The sequence below is a fragment of the Stigmatopora nigra genome, chromosome 14 (genome assembly GCF_051989575.1).
Source record: "Stigmatopora nigra isolate UIUO_SnigA chromosome 14, RoL_Snig_1.1, whole genome shotgun sequence".
NCBI classification, from domain to species: Eukaryota; Metazoa; Chordata; class Actinopteri; order Syngnathiformes; family Syngnathidae; genus Stigmatopora; species Stigmatopora nigra.
In genome coordinates, this window is record NC_135521.1 from 10319222 (window position 1) to 10337189 (window position 17968).

Below are 17968 nucleotides of genomic sequence, written 5' to 3' on the forward strand. Positions count from 1 at the left end.
CAGTTAAAATATACTCACGTGGCTCTTAAATTAATGCACGTTTTGAAAGAAAATGAATATAATAGCTAACATTTTTTATGAGACTTCATTATTGTTAATGAAGGAGACTTGGGAGTAGTTCTGGCAGAGGAAAGCTGCCATCTAGTGGTAGTGATAAAGCAGACTGATTGTACTTTTAGTTTCTTATTTTTAATGATTTTTTTCTTGTAGTTGAGCTGTATAAGAGCACATTCGCTGCTCCTCTTCACGAGGCTCGCCTGAGATCAGGCCCCGTTCCCAAAGTACACACTCAAGATGAAGCACGTTGGGTTTTTTTTCAAGGGGAATCGTGATACTCTGAGCACACGTGGAGATCGGGTTTTGGCTTTTACCCAAAACACTCAGTGGATTATTTCTGGCATGCAAAATACTGTGATAGTTTGTTGGAAAAGGTGCTAGTCTGTTTCCTGACGACTGTTGAGGCTGCCTAGAGTAAAGACGCCAACTTGGTACCCAGGTTCAAGAATATGCATCACTTTTTGTGCACTTTTTCACTTTAGGCTTTAGTGTATTTTGTCATTTATACGCGACTTCTTTGAAATGATCCAATTCTGGATGGTGTGCAGGGACAAAATATACCCAAGAGTTCAAGTTTTTGGAGAAAGTACATTGCCGTTGAGATTATTTCTGTTGTTTTCGTGATTCATTTTCATAATCAAATGTATTTTGAATCATAACTTTAGCAAGGATGTCAGACTAGGGTTGGTTCGCGTTTATTTTAGGTTTTTTTTAATATATATTTAGATTTTACAACATTATTTTTTAACTAAAAACACAGAAAAGTGGATTAAAAAATATAATTATTGATTTAAAAGGTGAAATATAAGGACATTTAATATACATATATACACTTCATTTTAATTTGATCCTAAAACAGAAAGTCGGCACTCATGATTTACTTTCCTGGGCCACACAAAATGATGTGGCGGGCCAGTTTTGGCCCCCGGGCCGCTACTTTGACACATGTGCTTTAGCAAGTTGAATATTCATGATTGTCGGAAGCAACATTTTTGCAAATAAATGCCATTTTCAAAGGGTAACTAAGCACAAGATGTCAAAACTTTGTTATATTTTCCTATAAAAAAAAATCAATGTGGTTTACAACAGTTACCCTAAAAAATAAAATCCCATCTATTGCTTACAGTGGCATCCATTTTTATGACTTTTTCCCTGAAAGTGCGCCAATGTGATGTATATTTATTCAGCTCCAGTTTACTTTGTATTATGCAGATATGGGAAAAAAAACAAGTATTCACCAACAGCAAACTATGTTGAAATCCCTGCTGTCTGGCCGAATGCCGACTGAGTCGCAATGGTCAATGTCAATTTCAGGAAAATAATTATTTTGGGCAGAAGCACATAGGGCAGTCATTCCCACCAGCTCTTGGCATTCCTATGAGAACTTTGCATGTTTATATGTATACTAGCTTTTTTATTTTCCAGGTTTCAGGACATGAAAATCCCTTCACAGCAAGGCTAGAGCCTAGATTCTAAGTCCAAACCTAAAAATGTTATACTGACGAATTTGGTCTGCATTGCATACAGATTGTATTTATGTAAATAGAATCTTACCTAGTGTTGTAAACAGTACAGGATGTACTTTTTTTTGTATGATACACGTTGTATCCTACAGGTGAAATCGGTAGATTGGAGCCAGGTGCTTGTCAAATTTGCAGAAACCTCATTGGTTGAGCTCCCTGTATTGGATCAGTTTAAAAAAGAGACCAAGATCAGTTAAAAAAAAGACCAGGATCAGTCGAAACAGAGAGCTAGTTGACATTTCATAAATGTATCAAAAATATATATATATATATATATATATATATATATATATATATATATATATATATATATATATATATATATATATATATATATATATATATATATATTTGTGATTAATATTAATAAAAATTACTTTTGAAACCTGTTGTTCAGATACAGAATTTTTTACTTTTTTAAAATTAACCCTTAACCCAAAAATTTATCTCTATAACTAACTTTAATCCCTGGACAAACAATCTAATTGTTTTTTGTTTTTAACAGCATTAATTTTTGCTGAGACGCATATTTCGGGCCTAATAATTTCATGGCATTAAAAATTCCCTGAGTTTTTAACCAAATATTAATCCAGCCAATCAATAATCCATTAATCTCTAAATGACACTGACCCTAAATTTTGAATGAGTGCAAGATATTAAAAAATGTTGGATGCGTACAATAGGCTTTGGCGAAAAATAACAACGGAGTCTGTGACAAACTTGGCCTCTTCATTATCTTCCCCCGCCTCTGGAACGGATTGAAAGGCGACATTGTTGCTTTAAGATTGTTGTAGCAATCGCCAATGGCTCTGTCCATTGTTTGGGGGGGCTGGATTGATAACACGGGGGCCCAGTTGACGCATAATTGCACCAGAGCAGCTGCAGAGTAGGACACAAGACATCACGTCCTCAACGCATCAAGGCAGACATGGGTGAGATGTCCAAAATTCCTACTTTTTACTTATGAATCATTTTTAACACTCTGTGATTTGCTTGGGATTGTTTTGTACCATAAATATGTTAAAGCCCACTTTGAGGAACTTGCCATGTTTAAACTTTTTATGCTAAATTGTTCAACTATATATATATTTCACATATGTTTGCAAGTATGCAATGCCCGTGTGACGTCACTAATTGGTTGATTGCCATAGTGTGGTCATTGTGCACCTATTTAGGAATGTTTGTGCAATTTATAGCAAGAGTTGTGTTATTTTTTTGTAAAGTACTATATGTATAAATATTATCTTCTAGTGCCTAAACAAAATAATATATTATTTATAGCCACATAAGGCCTAATATATTGTTGTGCCCCCTTTGACCTCTAAATTAGTGTTACCCAAACTTTTCCTATGGTAATAGTCATAAAAAAATCCTTTAAATACAATGAATTGAAGAAACTATTTTTGTTGGGCTGATATAAATAACAATTTACAAAGTAATAATTAAAAAGAATGACAAGAAAAAAGCTAATTAAAGAAAAGTCATGAAAAAGCCAAAAATTAAATGAATACGAAGGGTTAGAAAATATACTTTGTCAAGAAAAGTAGAAAAGAATAATCTGTTTTATTGCACTGTCAATTTGATCTATGTAATTTTCCCTTGTGACATCACATAGCTCAAATGCTAACATTGAGAGCAGTTTTTAAGTATTCACTGCCAGCCTCAACCAATCAAAATTAACCGAACATCTCTTGCCGTCAATGGCAGCCATTGACTCAATAGTTGTCATATTCTAGTTTGTGCACGTGCACCCAATGTTCCCTGTCTGCTCTGTTTGTATATGTACCAAGTGGTGTTTTGATACTCTCACCTGCTGTAGGTGTGTGTGTGCATGGTGTTTTTGTCCATGAAAAAGTGTGAAATAACTGCGAACGCTGTCGCTCGCTTTCATTCCCTGGCTGTGATTTGCTTTGCAACTTGTTCAGGCTCTCACCCAATAGCAGCTCACGCTGGCATGTGGCCATGTAACAGAAACATTTAATGGATGGTTGGCTGTTATTTTTCTGCCACCTTCTCTTCTAGCCTAATATAGACAATTTCAAGTGTTTTTCTACCCTATAAGCTGTCCTTTTTTTCTCCAAAAAAGTAGGACAAAAAACATTGGTGCATGATACACATTTGGCCAAGACAGCAATGTCCTTGTTATGTACTTTACATGCTTGGCAAGAATTGCAATGGTACCAACCACAGTCTGTCATCCCGTGTGTATATGCTTGCTTCTAGTTTTTCTTTGGCATGGATTCACAGTGTTGTATTGTAGGCTTTTTTGTAGCCACATGACTGGCGGCCACTATCGCACTTTCTCCTCTGAAGGAAGTCAATGAATGTTTGTGCGGACGTGGCCCAAGTATAGAGGTGCCTCTGGCTTTTGTTTAGGGGACATTGAAGGCCCTTGTGCCCCCACCACGTCGCGAGACAAAGACCGTTGTTGTCTTTATGGTCACAAAAGCGGCATCTCTCTTCGCCGGCCTCCCCCTTTTTCTCACAGTCGCCATGACGCCTTGTGAATGGAGTCAGGGCGTGAGCTGAGGTCGTATCAGACGCATGGTTTTGACCGCTGCAACCATTCAGACAAGATGTGACTATGGGAATTTGGAGCTTTACAATGAGGGAAAGAAAGCAGCTGGGTTTTAAAAAGCACCCATATGCAAAATAAAGCAATGTGATATTTAGAATGATAGTATTTTTGGTTTAAAAGAATATATTTTTTTAATTTTGGGAGCATGTTAGATGGAATAGAGCACCTATTTGCTCAGATTATGAGACAAATACCAAAAGTTAATGTATTATGATGATTATTTATTTTTTACTTGTTCGCTATCCCAATACTAGTCAATTAATGGTGTGAAAATTAGTATATAAATATATACATTAGGTTTAGTTTCTTTTGAGCCAGAAAATAAGTTTTAAAAAACTAAGTTTCAATATATTATTGTTATTATTAATACCAGACATCTTAAATAACATACTTCATTTTTGTTAAACTGTTCTCCCCAAGTATGACAATTTTTGTGCTGCCAATCAAAAGTGAGCACAACTTTTGCACTATTATAACCATTATAAGATGATTTTTTTGACAGTAAACATTGTGTATATACAGTAGACATACCTTATTGCTGGTCTTGAATATCTTGTATACTGCTATGTCCAATAACGTTCTCCCATTTTCTGGTTGGTTGCAGGTTGCTATGAATGCTGTGTTCGATGCCTGGGTGGGATACCCTATTGCTCTCTGGTTGCCACGCTGCTATGCTTCTCTGGCGTGGCGCTCTTCTGTGGATGTGGTCACCAGGCGCTCACGGAATCTGAAAGACTCATTGAGACGTACTTTGCCAGGAGCATGGAGGATTATGATACACTTGCTTACGTGTATGTGGTACATTCAACACAGGGGATGGGGATTTGATTGGTAGAGAATGGAAAATTATGTATAGTACTTAAACAAGTGGATTAAGACAGTGTTTCCCAACCACTACAATGGTCAGATGTGCCGCCAAATTGATCTGCTAAGAAGTTAAGTAGATTAATTGTTATAAAGGACTTAAGGTCAGCGTGAAAATCTATATATTGAAATACTTTTGGGAGTTTCTTAGATCCCTTTGACGAGAATGACTTTATATGGTAACTATAAATGACAAAGTTTGAAATAAGGCCTGCCATGACAATTTTGCAAGCATAAAACTGTGCTGCAGCTATAAAACAGTTTGGAAACACTGAATTCAGCACCCCTGATTGTCTAAGAAAAATATAGAGTAGACCCAATTTGTTATGTCTATTTTCCTTGCCCATCCAAGCTATCAGCAGACAATTTTATAACTGGGGCACAAATTGTAGCCATACCAATGTACATTTCCTTTAGTTTTGAATTACCACATCTAACCAGAGCTCTCTTCTTCCTCCTTCTCAGCATTGAATATTTCCAGTACGTCATCTACGGTCTGGCCTCTTTTTTCTTCCTGTACTGCATCATGCTGCTGGCTGAAGGCTTTTACACCACCAGTGTTGCGAAGCAAACCTTTGGGGAGTTCCGGAGCACCACGTGTGGCCGCTGCCTGAGTTCCACGGTGAGAGAGCGAGAGGGGGGGTCCGGGCCCTGCAGTGGTTACGAGTAATGGGGATTGGGGAGATTGGATGTGGCTTAATACACATCAGTCCCGCCGGGTGCCCAAGCTGGAAATCTAAAGGCCTGTTAAAAGCCCTTTGGGGAAGATGAGACTACAAAGCATGTGTGAGTGATTGCCTAGGAAAAAAAAAGGCGTGGGGAGACACGAGACATATTAAGTGAAGGTAATCAGAGAAGAGGTTAATGCGGCCGCTAAACGAGGCACATAAAAGCGCACTTGGAAGGCTCCCAGGCAAATGACGGTCATTCTGCTTTCTCTCTTAGTTTATAGTGGTGACGTACGTGCTGTCTCTACTGTGGCTGCTGGTATTCGCCTTGTCCACTCTACCTGTTTATTTCTTCTACAACATGGCGGCTACCTGCCATACCATCGACGTCCTGACGGAGACGCCGGCAAGCATTAACCAGCTGTGTGTGGATGCGCGGCAGTATGGTAAAAGTCACTTTGTAGTATTATCTCAGTCTTTCTGATCATGTTTTTTATTGAATGGCAAGGGAGATGCAGACAATTAACGTAGTAATGTGCAGTCAATAAGTTATTTAGTCACTTTATTTAGATTTAATTTTGATTATTGAGTTACTCCTGCTAAAAAAAAAGATGGTGGCATGTAAATGCAGTGCATTCCATCAAAAGCGCATATGGTGGAGTTAACATTATATCTAGTTTGTATCAATTTAATCCTATTTTATATTTGTTTAAGAAAAATATCTGATCATTTTACTGCTTTTTGGAAGTATAATTATTAGTTTTTTCCTATGTGTTTTTAAATGGCCATTTATTTTGCCTGTTCTCTATAAACAATGAAAAAATGGGTGACTACCCTTCCTTTTTTTATTATAGTTTTTTAAGCTTTTTTTTCTCTCTGACTGGACTAATGAAAACCTTAGCATGAGATTTCTTTTCCCTGAAGAGTCCCCTTTTTAAAACGAAACAGTTTAGCCAAGTCCCCTGATGCTGAGTAATAAACAGAAAGTAAAAATAACGGCCTAAATTTACAGCAGCTGCTAAAAAGCAATGTGTTATCCTCTTCATTTTTTGTCATTGTTATATTCAGATGTCAATAAGCTTTGGACCATAGCCCGTGTTGTTTCTGGATATTTTACAGTTTGTACACAAATATCGAGCGCTGCAATTTCAAATTATGTTGACGCGACGAATGCAACTAACTTAATTCAAGCGACTTGACGTCAACAGGATTGCTGCCTTGGAACGCCGTGCCGGGAAAAGCTTGTGGAATAACGCTGTCCAGCGTTTGCAAGACTAGAGAGGTAAGACAGGTTAGAAGTGGCGCTGTCCATGGTACTGAAATTCATACAAATTGGCCTCCTATAAGAGGCCACTGTTGGTGAGGCTCACCAGCTGTTTGTCAAAGCTCAAATAACATGAAATGCATTTTATACATGCACAAGATGTTGTATTTGGGAAGTTGGGGGGCTGCAACTTGGCGGCACAGCTTGATGGTGAAGTAATTGGGGAAGCTACACTTGCGCGAGGGTGGCAAGAAACCAAAGTGTGTCTTCGTATTGTGGCAAGGCCAAAAAACAAGAGTTCTAGGAGACCTTGCCAGACCTTTTTTTGTCGGCGGTGCTGAAAAAAAATGTTGGTAGGTGAGAAAGACACGTGTTTGTTGCTGTAAGTCAGAGATTCAGTCCTTAATTGTACTCAGCCTATGCCTGTTATCTTCAAACTAATCTAATTTACTTGGAAACTGTTAAAATAATTGGCATATTCATTTAAAGAGGTACTGAAGTTATTTTAGGAAGTTTAAGCCCTCCTGACTGGAATACTCTACAGAAGTGGGAGTTTTTTTGGGGCATTTTCGACATAAAACTGTAATACAAACTTGGTGAAATAGCACCCAAGGTTGTAAAAAGTCAATAAATGCCTACTTAAAACCTTAAAAGATCAATTATCGGACTTTTTTTTTTAAATTGCACATGTAGACAATAATACAAATCTTTTCCTATCAGTACCGGATGACCTACGACCTCTACATCGCCGCCTTTGCCGGCGCGGGGATGACTCTGATGGCTCTGGTGAGTTATTATCCATCCATTGGGCTCATTTTAGCGGTATTTACTGCTCACGTGACTGGCAACGCCGCACGCGGGGGCGACGAGGCCTCTGGAGCTTGCATGACTGATGACTTTTAGGACTATCGCTCTCTGTTTGCCATCCTCAGCTGACGCTCACGTCATCATAGCTCTGTAATGTCTGCTGGTTTCCCAGCCGGCCAAATGGCGAGGCCATTATACTCCCATGGCCCATTACAGAGCCTATTACACGGGTGGGATGAAATTAATGTCATTAGCAGTTAATCATGTCTTTGTTTTTCTTCTCTTCTAATGAGCCCCTCCCGTCTGCTGTTTTTTTTCCCTCCAGTTGACCTATACGGTGTCGACCACCTATAACTTTGCGGTGCTACGCTATCTGGGCAGAAAGGGCATAGGTGCACGCTGTTAGGCTCACCCACTTCCTGGCTTCACGCTCGCCAGCGCCTGGTGGATTTAAAAGGGACTGCAGGCATTTTTTTCCCTTCAATTTTTGTTTGTGTACACAACTTTTGGGTGTTAGCTTTTTTTGTTTACTTTTCTATGAGGGTCATGGTTAGTAGTTTTATTCCATTGCTACAAACTATGAGTTTTTTTTAATTTTTTACTTGCTGGAGGTGAGTGTCTAAACATTTTCTTTCCTAAAGGGAGCAAAAAAAATAATGTTGAAGTAAATAATGGCCACTTTGTAACATGTGTAGTGGACAATGTGGTATGTGGGTAGTCGACGTCACATCTGGTTGCCATAGTGACAGACAAGCACGTATTTTGTAGTCTTGTAGATGACCTATGGACTTTTCTCACGAGCTGACGAGCAGGCTTAATAATGTAGTCAGATTTTTTTTTTAAATTGTTCAAGTGGCCAATGAGAAGGCAGTTTGGGGGGCCAGCTGCAAGACACGTCTTCAGTATGGGGGTTAGATGTCAAGGGGAAGATTTTTTTCTGACTTGGTTAAAGCTCCAAAGGGGGTCAGCTAGTGTGACCTCCACCTCCTCTTGAACAATGAAAAATAATGGATTGTGAGGGAGTTGGCGAAAGGAATTTCAAATGGTTTTGTTGTTTTCTTTCTTGTAACAAAGGACATTCTTGTTCAGTTTGATGGAGTATGCTCTCAAATGTTTTCTCATACTTGGGAGATGCTGCAAGTACTGATGATGTAACCTTACTAGATTAAAAAGTTAGTTTTGGTCACATGGATGAAACAAACCTACCTTCCAATCATTGGATGCATTTAATAATACAAGTTAACAAGTAATTTAAAAAAATACAATTACATTTGATCAATCTTTATGAATCACATGAAAAAAACTTGCAAACAAAGTAGAAGATCAAGTTCAAGAATCTTGCTGCACTCTAGAAATTCAAAATCACCCAAATATTTCTTTACAATTGTCAACTATGAAGTCAAAAAAATGAGCTATTTTAACTCATTGCCATATATTGATGGAAGTTTGACACTCAATTTACTTTAAGTATAAATTTTGTTTTGATAATTGGCATAAAACATACCCAATGGATACTATAAATAAGTCTGGGCTTGCAATGAATGAGTTAACAGTAAATAAAACATTTTCTTGTTTGATTTGTAAGCAAATTTGTAGCTCTTCCATTGTATAAACTGGGCAATCACATATGGCAGACTAAAATTTTGCAAAACAGTTTATAACGTCTGAATTTAACTCCATCTATTTCACAACTGAGGTACTTTGAATTTTCCTGTTTTTTATTCTTAAGGAATTTTGTCGTAGTTATTGTATAACATCCTTTAACCCACTAAGCGGTATTAATGTTAAACCTTTTTTTTTTAAACTAGCAATGTAGTTTTTCCTTTTTTGGTGGAAGCCTTATTTTGCTGATAGTGTCTCATTTGTTAAGTGAGAGCTGGCTGTTTGTTTTTCTGTAAAAAAAAAAAATGGAAAAAAAACATTTTAGTTTTTGTGCAGAGCGCCTGAAAGATTTATTTACTCCTTGGAAACACTCCATCCTTGGCTACGTGACGGGGTGTCGCTTTCGTTGGGCGTTTTGTATTCTCTCCTCCTTTTTGTCCTCAGGTGCACTCTTTGCAGTTGGCAATGAACCTGAGGGGCCGATTCAAGAAAAGCGGCTGCGACCTGCATGGGATGCTACTTCAATCCCCCTACCCTGCAAATTTCTGACAGTTCCTACCAAAATCCCAGTTTGTAATGGATTACTATTGAAATATTTAATTTCTTTCATTATATTATTTTTTCATGAGCAAATGGCAATTTTCCATGCGAAAATGGCAATTTTTCATGAGAAAATGGCAATTTGTCATGAGAAAATGGCATTTTTTCATGAGAAAATGGCATTTTGTCATGAGAAAATGGCAATTTGTCATGAGATAATAGCAATTTTCCATGAGAAAATGGCAATTTTTCATGAGAAAATGTCTATTTTTCATGAGAAATGGTTGTTTTCATTTGAAAATGGCTGTTTTCCATTTTTTCAATTTACATAGCGAGCATTGTGACCCTGGTTATAAGTCAGCTAAAGCCATTTGATTCTTATGTTCACTGACTAGACTTAATTCCATTTTTTTCACTGTATGAATTGAGAGGAATGCATTATGTTTTGACATTCTTTTTAGGGAGGGGAGAATAAAAATGCTATGATGCACTGCAAGAATCCTATTTAATCAAATGTCCATCTCTTTTCTAGAGACAGTATTTGTAACTGTTCTGTTTTGTAATCTCACGCACAGTACAGTCTTCCAATGCATCATTTTGACAGAGAAGGTTGTTGCTTTAAATATTAAGCTTTTCAAAAGATTCAAAAAGCATGAGCATATCCACCAGTGATGTGCAAATATAATTCAAAATAGGTTTGACTAATTTTATTTCACACTCAAGCAATGACAACCAGTCTTATCAAATGTAGTGCAAAAGTTTAGCGAGGGAAGAAATGAGATTTTTAATAAAGCTGGCCTTCCACGAGTGAGACAATTTGAACCAAAATTCATGTTGGGGCTGAACATAAGAAAAAAAAGGTGAAATGTGTGACCATTTGTTGATAGCATTAATTGGACACCTTAGGGGTTAGTTACATTCATAAATAATACAGCAATGTCTGAACACTGAAATGAAATCAGAAGGACTGTAGGGAATAAAACCTGCTTTTTGATCACAGATTTTTAGATTTCAGGTAAACATTGTTTTAAATTACATCCTTTTAGCAGGATGAGAACTATTGAAACAATACTATAATAACAACAAAAGATTCTGAACCTAATTACAACCCATTTCACAGTGCGTTATAAACCTGGCGGGCTGCCGGGCTTCCAAAACAGGGCAGTCAAATGTACTCATATACACATCTAGGCCCAAAATTGTTTGGATAATGACTGACTTTTTTTTTTGCTGTCCGAATTCATTTGAATTGAAGTTTAAAAGATCATGTTTCATTTCCAAATTTGCTGTGCAAAAGCAATCATACTTTGTGATATTATCCCTAAATCACACATCTGTTATTAACTCCATAATCTGTCTCACACATTCATATACTGTTGCAGTATAACACTACAGAGTTTTAAAAAGGGGCACCATAGAAGAAAAAAACGTTAAAACTTCACAGAAATAAATTATTTGAGCAACGTAAACAAAGCAATAACTTAAGCGACAATTAACAATAAAAAAATATTTTCTAAGAAAAAGTATTCCCAACTCCCACTTTAACTGTTAGTCTTAAAAATAAACGTAAAAGTAATACCCAAATTATTGAAATAAAAGTACCATTCATCAGAAATTAGTAAAACACACAGTCCTATTAATACTTTTTATGTATGGTTCACTTTGTACTGTATGAGTGAAGAGGTCTTGTGTTTAATAAACGCTTTGAGAGGACAAAAAAATACATAAAGAATAAGCATAGCTTAAAAAGAGACTGGTCTGTTAAAGCTTGCAATTAGGTAGAATTAAAAGAATGCCCTGATTAGGAAATGTGTTCAGTGCAAAAACTAATCATAACCACTCTGACAGATCAGGGAAACAAACCTATCATTCCCTGATTGAAAAATTGCACAGTGTCTGCGAAAATAAGGGAACGGAAAAGAGAAATAAACAGCAGTTTATAAACAGCCCGAAAAAATAGGCTGATTCAAAGACACTGGCCTGAGTAGAATACGTGAATAACACCGGGGTGGTTGTAAAAAATAGGGAAAAAAAGCTTACAATTGCGTTTAAATCAATGGCAAGCGAGACTATGACGCATTAGAGTAAAGAGCATCAATGCATCGTACCTATTGGAAATGACAATATTGGAAGAATAAGATGAGGGCTGCAAACAGTAAGTTGTACTTTACTTCTCACCCTTACATGCAACTGTTATTATTGGTGAGTGTGCTTTAAGAAACACTCGTTTTTTTAATTTAATATTTCACATTTTTGAATTAGTACGAAAGGAAATAGTGTGGCAGGTTGAATTTAAGGTTTTCTGGGGGTTAAAAATCCTTTAAAAAATGATGCTACCATAAATAGGCAACTAATTGATAAACAAATAAAACATAAGTATTTTGTTAAGCGATATTGTTGATTACAGTACAGCTTTTTAAGATCCCTTTTTATTTATCCATAAACATTATGAATGGCCATATTTTTTTAATTAAATGAAAAAGTCAAGTTTTCTTAATTCTCCATTTTTTTAAACTCCCTTAAAAGACAAAGGAAAAATAAATATTGTCTTTTATTTATATTTAAATTGTTTTAGATTAAAAAAAAAAAGAAAATAATCAATATTCTCTTTGTACCCATTAATTTAGTTATTACTTTTAAAACCCTTTAACATTTAAATTTTCAATTTAGTTTTTAATAAAGAAAAAATATTAACCAAAAAATTACAGAATTAGAATTTTTTATGTCAACTTAATTTGGAAACACAAATTAAATTATTAATTTAATTTTGCAGTCCATATACAAGGATGCATGCCCCCCCCCCTTCCAACTCAATATCTGCCATTGAAAGCATGTGACATACCATATATCAGTACCATTACAAGGGTCAAGTGTGCAACATCACAGGAAGCAAACAGTACAAAAAAATGAGCATTTCATCGTGCCTGTATCTTGGTTGGGGCAATAAATCAGCCCTTTCGATAGCAGCTACACCCTTGACACAATTTTCCTCAGATTAAATCTTATCAGTATCAATAAAGAACACGTCCTCCGCTGTACCTTATCCAAAGAACCACAGGGCAACGGGTACCTGCCCTACGCGTACCCTATCAGAGGTCTCAAATTGAATGCGTCAACAGCAGGCCCCACGAGAAATTTTACGGTTACCATGGAGATCGATGGTCCCGCTCAGTACCGAGTGGTCCATATGCTCTTCGGCGGCCAGAACCTCCCGAACGGCCGCTTCGAACGCGGCCGTGACGTTGGTGTCGTCTTTAGCGCTCGTTTCAAAATAAGGACAGCAGCTGTTCTCCTCGCACCAGGCCCGCGCTTCCTCCTCCCCCACCTGCCTCTGATCCACGTCCACCTTGTTGCCCAGCACCACGAAAGGAAAGCGTTCGGGATCTTTCACATCAGAGTAATACATAAACTCCTTCTTCCAGCAGCCCAGGTTTTGAAAGCTCTGCAGGTCGTTGACGGCGAAGGTGAGGAGGCAGCAGTCGGCGCCGCGGTAGAAAGGCGTGCGCAAAGACTTGAAGCGTTCCTGGCCGGCCGTGTCCCAGATTTGGAGGGTTACCAGGCGCCCATCTACTTCCAAGTCCCTATTGAGGAACTCCACACCGATGGTGTGAAAGGACTGCGAGTCGAAGCGATCGGTGACGTAGCGGTTCATTAAGGAGGACTTGCCCACCCCTCCGTCCCCCAGCAGGATCACCTTCAGCAGGAAGCTCTTCCCGCTCATCGTGCTTAACCCTCCTTGCTTGGGTGGCAGACAAATGGGGCTCAAATCATCTTGGAAGGAGAAAAGATGACACAAAATGGCCCGGGAATAAAATGAAAGGTTTTCGCAGAGTTCAACTGCAGAAATCCATTAAAGATGCTCCCGCGGAATTGATGTATTTTATTGGATTTTTCAGTATTAACTCACTTGACGGCAAAAGACGTCCAGTCCGTTTTGATTGGAGGACTTAAATTGGAAGCGAAAATTATTTAATTTGAATTTTACCGATCGGCAGCCAGCTATTGCAAGAATAAGAATAAGAACATTTTCAATTGCAATATATGGTTATAGAAAAGATGAATAATACATTAAAACTCTATATAATTGCATCATGCCCAATGGCACTCATATGTTTTAACTCTCCTACATTTAAACTATGGGTTTTCTCTGAAAATTGAACTACAATGAGTTTTGATGACTTTTGTGAGATACAGATACCCGAAAATGTGAGGAATCATTATGATAACCAACTACAACAACCAAAGTAAGGTTTATTCTTGCCATGCACGTCAACAAGTGACGTGAAAACACCTCTGCGCATGCGTAGACATGTGCTAGCCTGTCAAATTGAGCTTGCGACCTATTGCTATCTAGCCTCTTATCAAGTCGAGTTCACGATCAAGAGTTTTATAACATTGGGGATTCGAGTAGCAATTACTACACCAATATTAAAAACAAGAAAACCTAACCCCAGATCTCTTTTCAAACTAATTTGGCAAGCACGCCGGCTAACGTGGTCGGCATGTTGACATTCCATGCTGGTCATGCTAGCTGTTAGCATTAAAGCATAAGCACTTCAAACAGTTTAAACACACTTGGAGATCTGATGACCAACAAAGTAGTCCGACAATTTTATGTGAAATGCATGCATGAAAGCACGTAAAATAAGTACTTACCCCGTCCTTGATGGTTAATTGTATGTGGTTTCCCCAGTCCCCTCCATCAGATTGAGATTGGTAGTAGTGACGTGTAGGCACTCCCCCATTGGCTAAACGTTGGAAGCGCACCAGGGTCTTAAAGGTACAGTACTTGTACAAATTGTCATTAATGCGAGTGAATTGTCAGGGCACCAAAAAAGTAAAGATATTTCATTTCATGTAAACTTGTCCACTCGCTTTAGTTGTGTTTTCATTTATCACAGTCAATTGATTTGGTCAATTTGTTTAATTTTTAGACATAACGCCACTTTTGCCGAGATTGTACCATCCTTTTACTCTAGATGTCAGTGTACAATGATGCTGCTTCCAATTCACCAAAAGCGCAGAAGAAGAATCCAGCTGTTTGTTTTCATCCCCCTGCAGCTGTATTCAGTCACTATCCCGTTCACTTTTAATCAAAAACTGCGATCTTATGCAATAATTGAGGAAAAAAGAAAAAACAGAACATCCATGTGTTTGCAGCGGTGACGAAGGTAATTATTATTATCCTCATAATGTTTGCATTGAATAATTCAACCTGCAATTTTTCCTGCTGATGACTTTTAACTTGCTTTGTGCTCCTTCAGATGGCAGGGAGAAGCAGGCTGGTATCCTGTTTATGTTTGGGTGTGTTTGGTGTCCTATGCTGGGTGTGGGTTTCATTTGCGTCTTTACCCGATGAGCACCACAATGACGCATGGGATCAAGGACTTTTTAAACCCCAAAGTGCTCTCGCTGACATGGAGTTCGCCCAAATGACTTCTTACCGCGGACCTGGCAACCAAGATCAGCGGAGCAATAAGGATTTGCCCATCATTTTGTGGTGGACAGGGGGATTATTCCCGCATTTTCCTGGAGATACTGAACGAATTGACTGTGCCACCTCGTCCTGCATGGCAACAAGTAATCGCAAGGTAGTGTTGTTGGATTTTTCTCCTCATCTAAACGCATTGGCTGCCATTGACGGTGATGGAGTAGACGTCCATCTACTAGTGATAAATCAGTGGGGAATTTAAATTGACTGGAGAAGGATGTGAAGAAATAGTAATGTTATCATCAGTGGCAGTGACAGTAAATGCCCTATGCAATGTGCAAAAACTATTAGTTTTCCACTATTGGTGGCCATTATTATTATTTTAATGCCCCGTTTGCAATCAAAATTCATCACATACAATATTTTAGGATATTTGATTCTTTTGACAACCATAGTCCAATCATTATGCATTCTTTGCAACTTTAAGAAATACCTTTAAAAAAATATGTATGGTTCTAAGGTCCAGCTGTCCAAAAAGACATCATCCATCATCTTCTACGGAACAGATTTCCGAGCCTACGAAGCTCCACTCCCTCGTCTACCCCACCAGACGTGGTCTCTGTTCCACGAAGAGTCTCCCATGAATAACTACCTCCTGTCGCACAGCCCCGGCATCAAGCTGTTTAATTACACGGCCACGTTTCGCCGGGAGTCCGACTACCCTCTGACCTTGCAATGGCTGCCCTCTCTAAACTACCTGTTGCAGCCTACATCCGTATCTCTGAAGGAAAAAAACCGGCTGAGGCGGGAGGGCCTGGCCCCCATCCTCTACATGCAATCTCACTGCGACGTGCCCTCGGATAGAGACCGATACGTACGAGAGCTCATGAAATACATCCAGGTAATGCACACCATGCTATATATCACCCTCCAATCAAACAAGTAGTGCAAAATGTGACTTTTCCCATCCTCAGGTGGATTCTTATGGTAAATGTCTGAACAACAAAGCTCTCCCTGCACATCTAGAAGACACGTCCACCGCCACGGGCGAGGAGACCTCTTTCATGAGGTTTGTCAGCCGCTACAAGTTCCACCTGGCGCTGGAAAACGGTTTATGCCCAGATTACATGACGGAGAAGCTGTGGCGGCCTCTCCACCAGGGCTGCGTTCCCGTGTACCGGGGCTCTCCTGTGGCGGCAGACTGGATGCCTAACAACCATTCGGTCATCTTCATTGACGACTTCCCCTCGCCTAGAGCTCTCGCCGACTTCCTTCGATTTCTAGATGAAAACGACACGCAATACGCCCACTATTTGGAGTTCAAAAACATTCGTAGTGTCACCAACGCCCATTTGCTGGAGGCTTTGGAGACTCGTGAATGGGGGGTCAACGACATGAGCAAACCCAATTATTTGAATGGATTTGAGTGTTATGTCTGCGACCGGGAGAACGCCAGGCTGACTGCGGAGAGAGCCAATAGGAAAGCTCCTGAGAGCAACCCGCCTCCTAAAGCCAAGATGGCTTCCAGCGCTCATATGGGATGCCCTTTGCCCAGCCCGGGCTATGGAGAAATCCAAGACCTGCCAGAACATGATGGGTGAGTATTCCAAAATCTTCCCTTCTGGGGAAAAAGCCTTCTCTTTTTGATTTGAATGGGATTTTAATTAGATGTGAGGATTTTAACAATTTTTAAGTCAATACTAAACCATCCATCAAGCATTTCAAATGGATTTGACATCCAATGCCATCCATGATAAAGACAGCGGACAAGCTGCTTTTTTGGGGGTGGAGGGTTAATTCCATTAATTTGATAAGCGATTAATTGTGGCAGCCCCCTGCCTTAACCATCCACTAACAGCCGCATCTAATGTGCCTTGCATGCCTAATCCAAACATGTTCTGTGATCAGCCTAATGTTGACAAATGCTTCTGCAGATGGTTGAAAATGTGGCCTCAGGACTACTGGCAGAGCCTGGACCAAGCGGAAGGGCTGGAGTCTCTGATAAGAACCAACGAGTCGGATCCGGCGCTGTTGTGGAAGCACATCCAAAGAATCGCCGTGAGCAGAGCCAGAGGCAAACACCGACGTCAGCCTTAAACGGGCCAGGAAGATGGAGAGCTTCCAAGAGTCCAGATGTGTTACACACCATGCAGATGCTTTTTTTTCTCCCCTCTTTTTAATGAGGGTCTAAAACGGGCACCTTATGTGTGCCTGTACACGAAACTATTGCTCCCTCATGCTCTGTCATTGAATTGATCTTTGTATCTTATAAGGCACATACTTGAAGTTCAATAAGGTCAAGGGGTTGGGCATTAACTTTAAATCATGCACTGCAGATTTTCTGCAGTGGGACCTTTTTTTTAGTTGTCATGTGGGGTATGTTTGCATAGGAATGAAGCCATGTTGGAATACAGTGTGCCAACTGTGCGAGGACAATCAAGACAGTAGCAACTTTTTTTTTTTTTTTAACAAGTAGCTAATGTTATTTGACAATGCAAAGGTTAGCCGTTATATAGATTGACATTTTTCAATCCCATTTAGGTCATGCTTCAGACTTTTTATTATTTTGGGTATAACTAGGTAATATGTTTTTTTTTTATTCTCAGGGCTTTATAGGGGGTAAGTGACTATTTC

The 17968-nt window shown here is 39.0% G+C and overlaps 3 protein-coding genes across 4 annotated transcripts; 2 read left to right on the forward strand and 1 right to left on the reverse strand.

Moving 5' to 3' along the window:
• Positions 1-2038: 2038 nt before the first annotated feature.
• Positions 2039-10402, forward strand: plp1a (proteolipid protein 1a). 2 transcript variants are annotated; one of them, XM_077732187.1, is made up of 7 exons: positions 2039-2512; positions 4763-4949; positions 5488-5644; positions 5968-6136; positions 6899-6972; positions 7675-7740; positions 9808-10402. In XM_077732187.1, the coding sequence occupies exons 1-7, from the start codon at positions 2509-2511 to the stop codon at positions 9910-9912; spliced, it is 762 nt and encodes a 253-aa protein (XP_077588313.1). In that variant the 5' UTR covers positions 2039-2508; the 3' UTR covers positions 9913-10402. The 2 variants fall into 2 exon arrangements, with proteins under 2 accessions (XP_077588313.1, XP_077588314.1); XM_077732188.1 differs by having other exon boundaries at positions 2042-2512; positions 8087-10402.
• Positions 10403-11316: 914 nt separating this feature from the next.
• Positions 11317-15756, reverse strand: rab9b (RAB9B, member RAS oncogene family). Its single transcript, XM_077732189.1, has 2 exons — positions 14560-15756; positions 11317-13674 (listed from the first exon to the last, which is right to left on the reverse strand). The coding sequence occupies exon 2, from the start codon at positions 13622-13624 to the stop codon at positions 13016-13018; it is 609 nt and encodes a 202-aa protein (XP_077588315.1). The 5' UTR covers positions 13625-13674; positions 14560-15756; the 3' UTR covers positions 11317-13015.
• Positions 14905-17691, forward strand: pofut4 (protein O-fucosyltransferase 4). The gene is made up of 5 exons (XM_077732186.1): positions 14905-15074; positions 15168-15494; positions 15855-16235; positions 16309-16931; positions 17269-17691. The coding sequence occupies exons 2-5, from the start codon at positions 15168-15170 to the stop codon at positions 17429-17431; spliced, it is 1494 nt and encodes a 497-aa protein (XP_077588312.1). The 5' UTR covers positions 14905-15074; the 3' UTR covers positions 17432-17691.
• The last annotated feature ends 277 nt before the right edge of the window (positions 17692-17968 follow it).

Excerpts from the sequence above, each read along its gene's own strand:
- plp1a (XM_077732187.1), top strand. Across the intron at positions 4,950-5,487 it reads TATGATACACTTGCTTACGT|CATTGAATATTTCCAGTACG; the intron begins GTATGTGGTACA and ends CCTCCTTCTCAG. Across the intron at positions 7,741-9,807 it reads GGATGACTCTGATGGCTCTG|GTGCACTCTTTGCAGTTGGC; the intron begins GTGAGTTATTAT and ends TTTTGTCCTCAG.
- rab9b (XM_077732189.1), bottom strand. The coding sequence starts at position 13,624 with ATGAGCGGGAAGAGCTTCCTGCTGAAGGTGATCCTGCTGGGGGACGGA.
- pofut4 (XM_077732186.1), top strand. The coding sequence starts at position 15,168 with ATGGCAGGGAGAAGCAGGCTGGTATCCTGTTTATGTTTGGGTGTGTTT. Across the intron at positions 15,495-15,854 it reads TGGCAACAAGTAATCGCAAG|GTCCAGCTGTCCAAAAAGAC; the intron begins GTAGTGTTGTTG and ends TATGGTTCTAAG. Across the intron at positions 16,236-16,308 it reads AGCTCATGAAATACATCCAG|GTGGATTCTTATGGTAAATG; the intron begins GTAATGCACACC and ends TCCCATCCTCAG.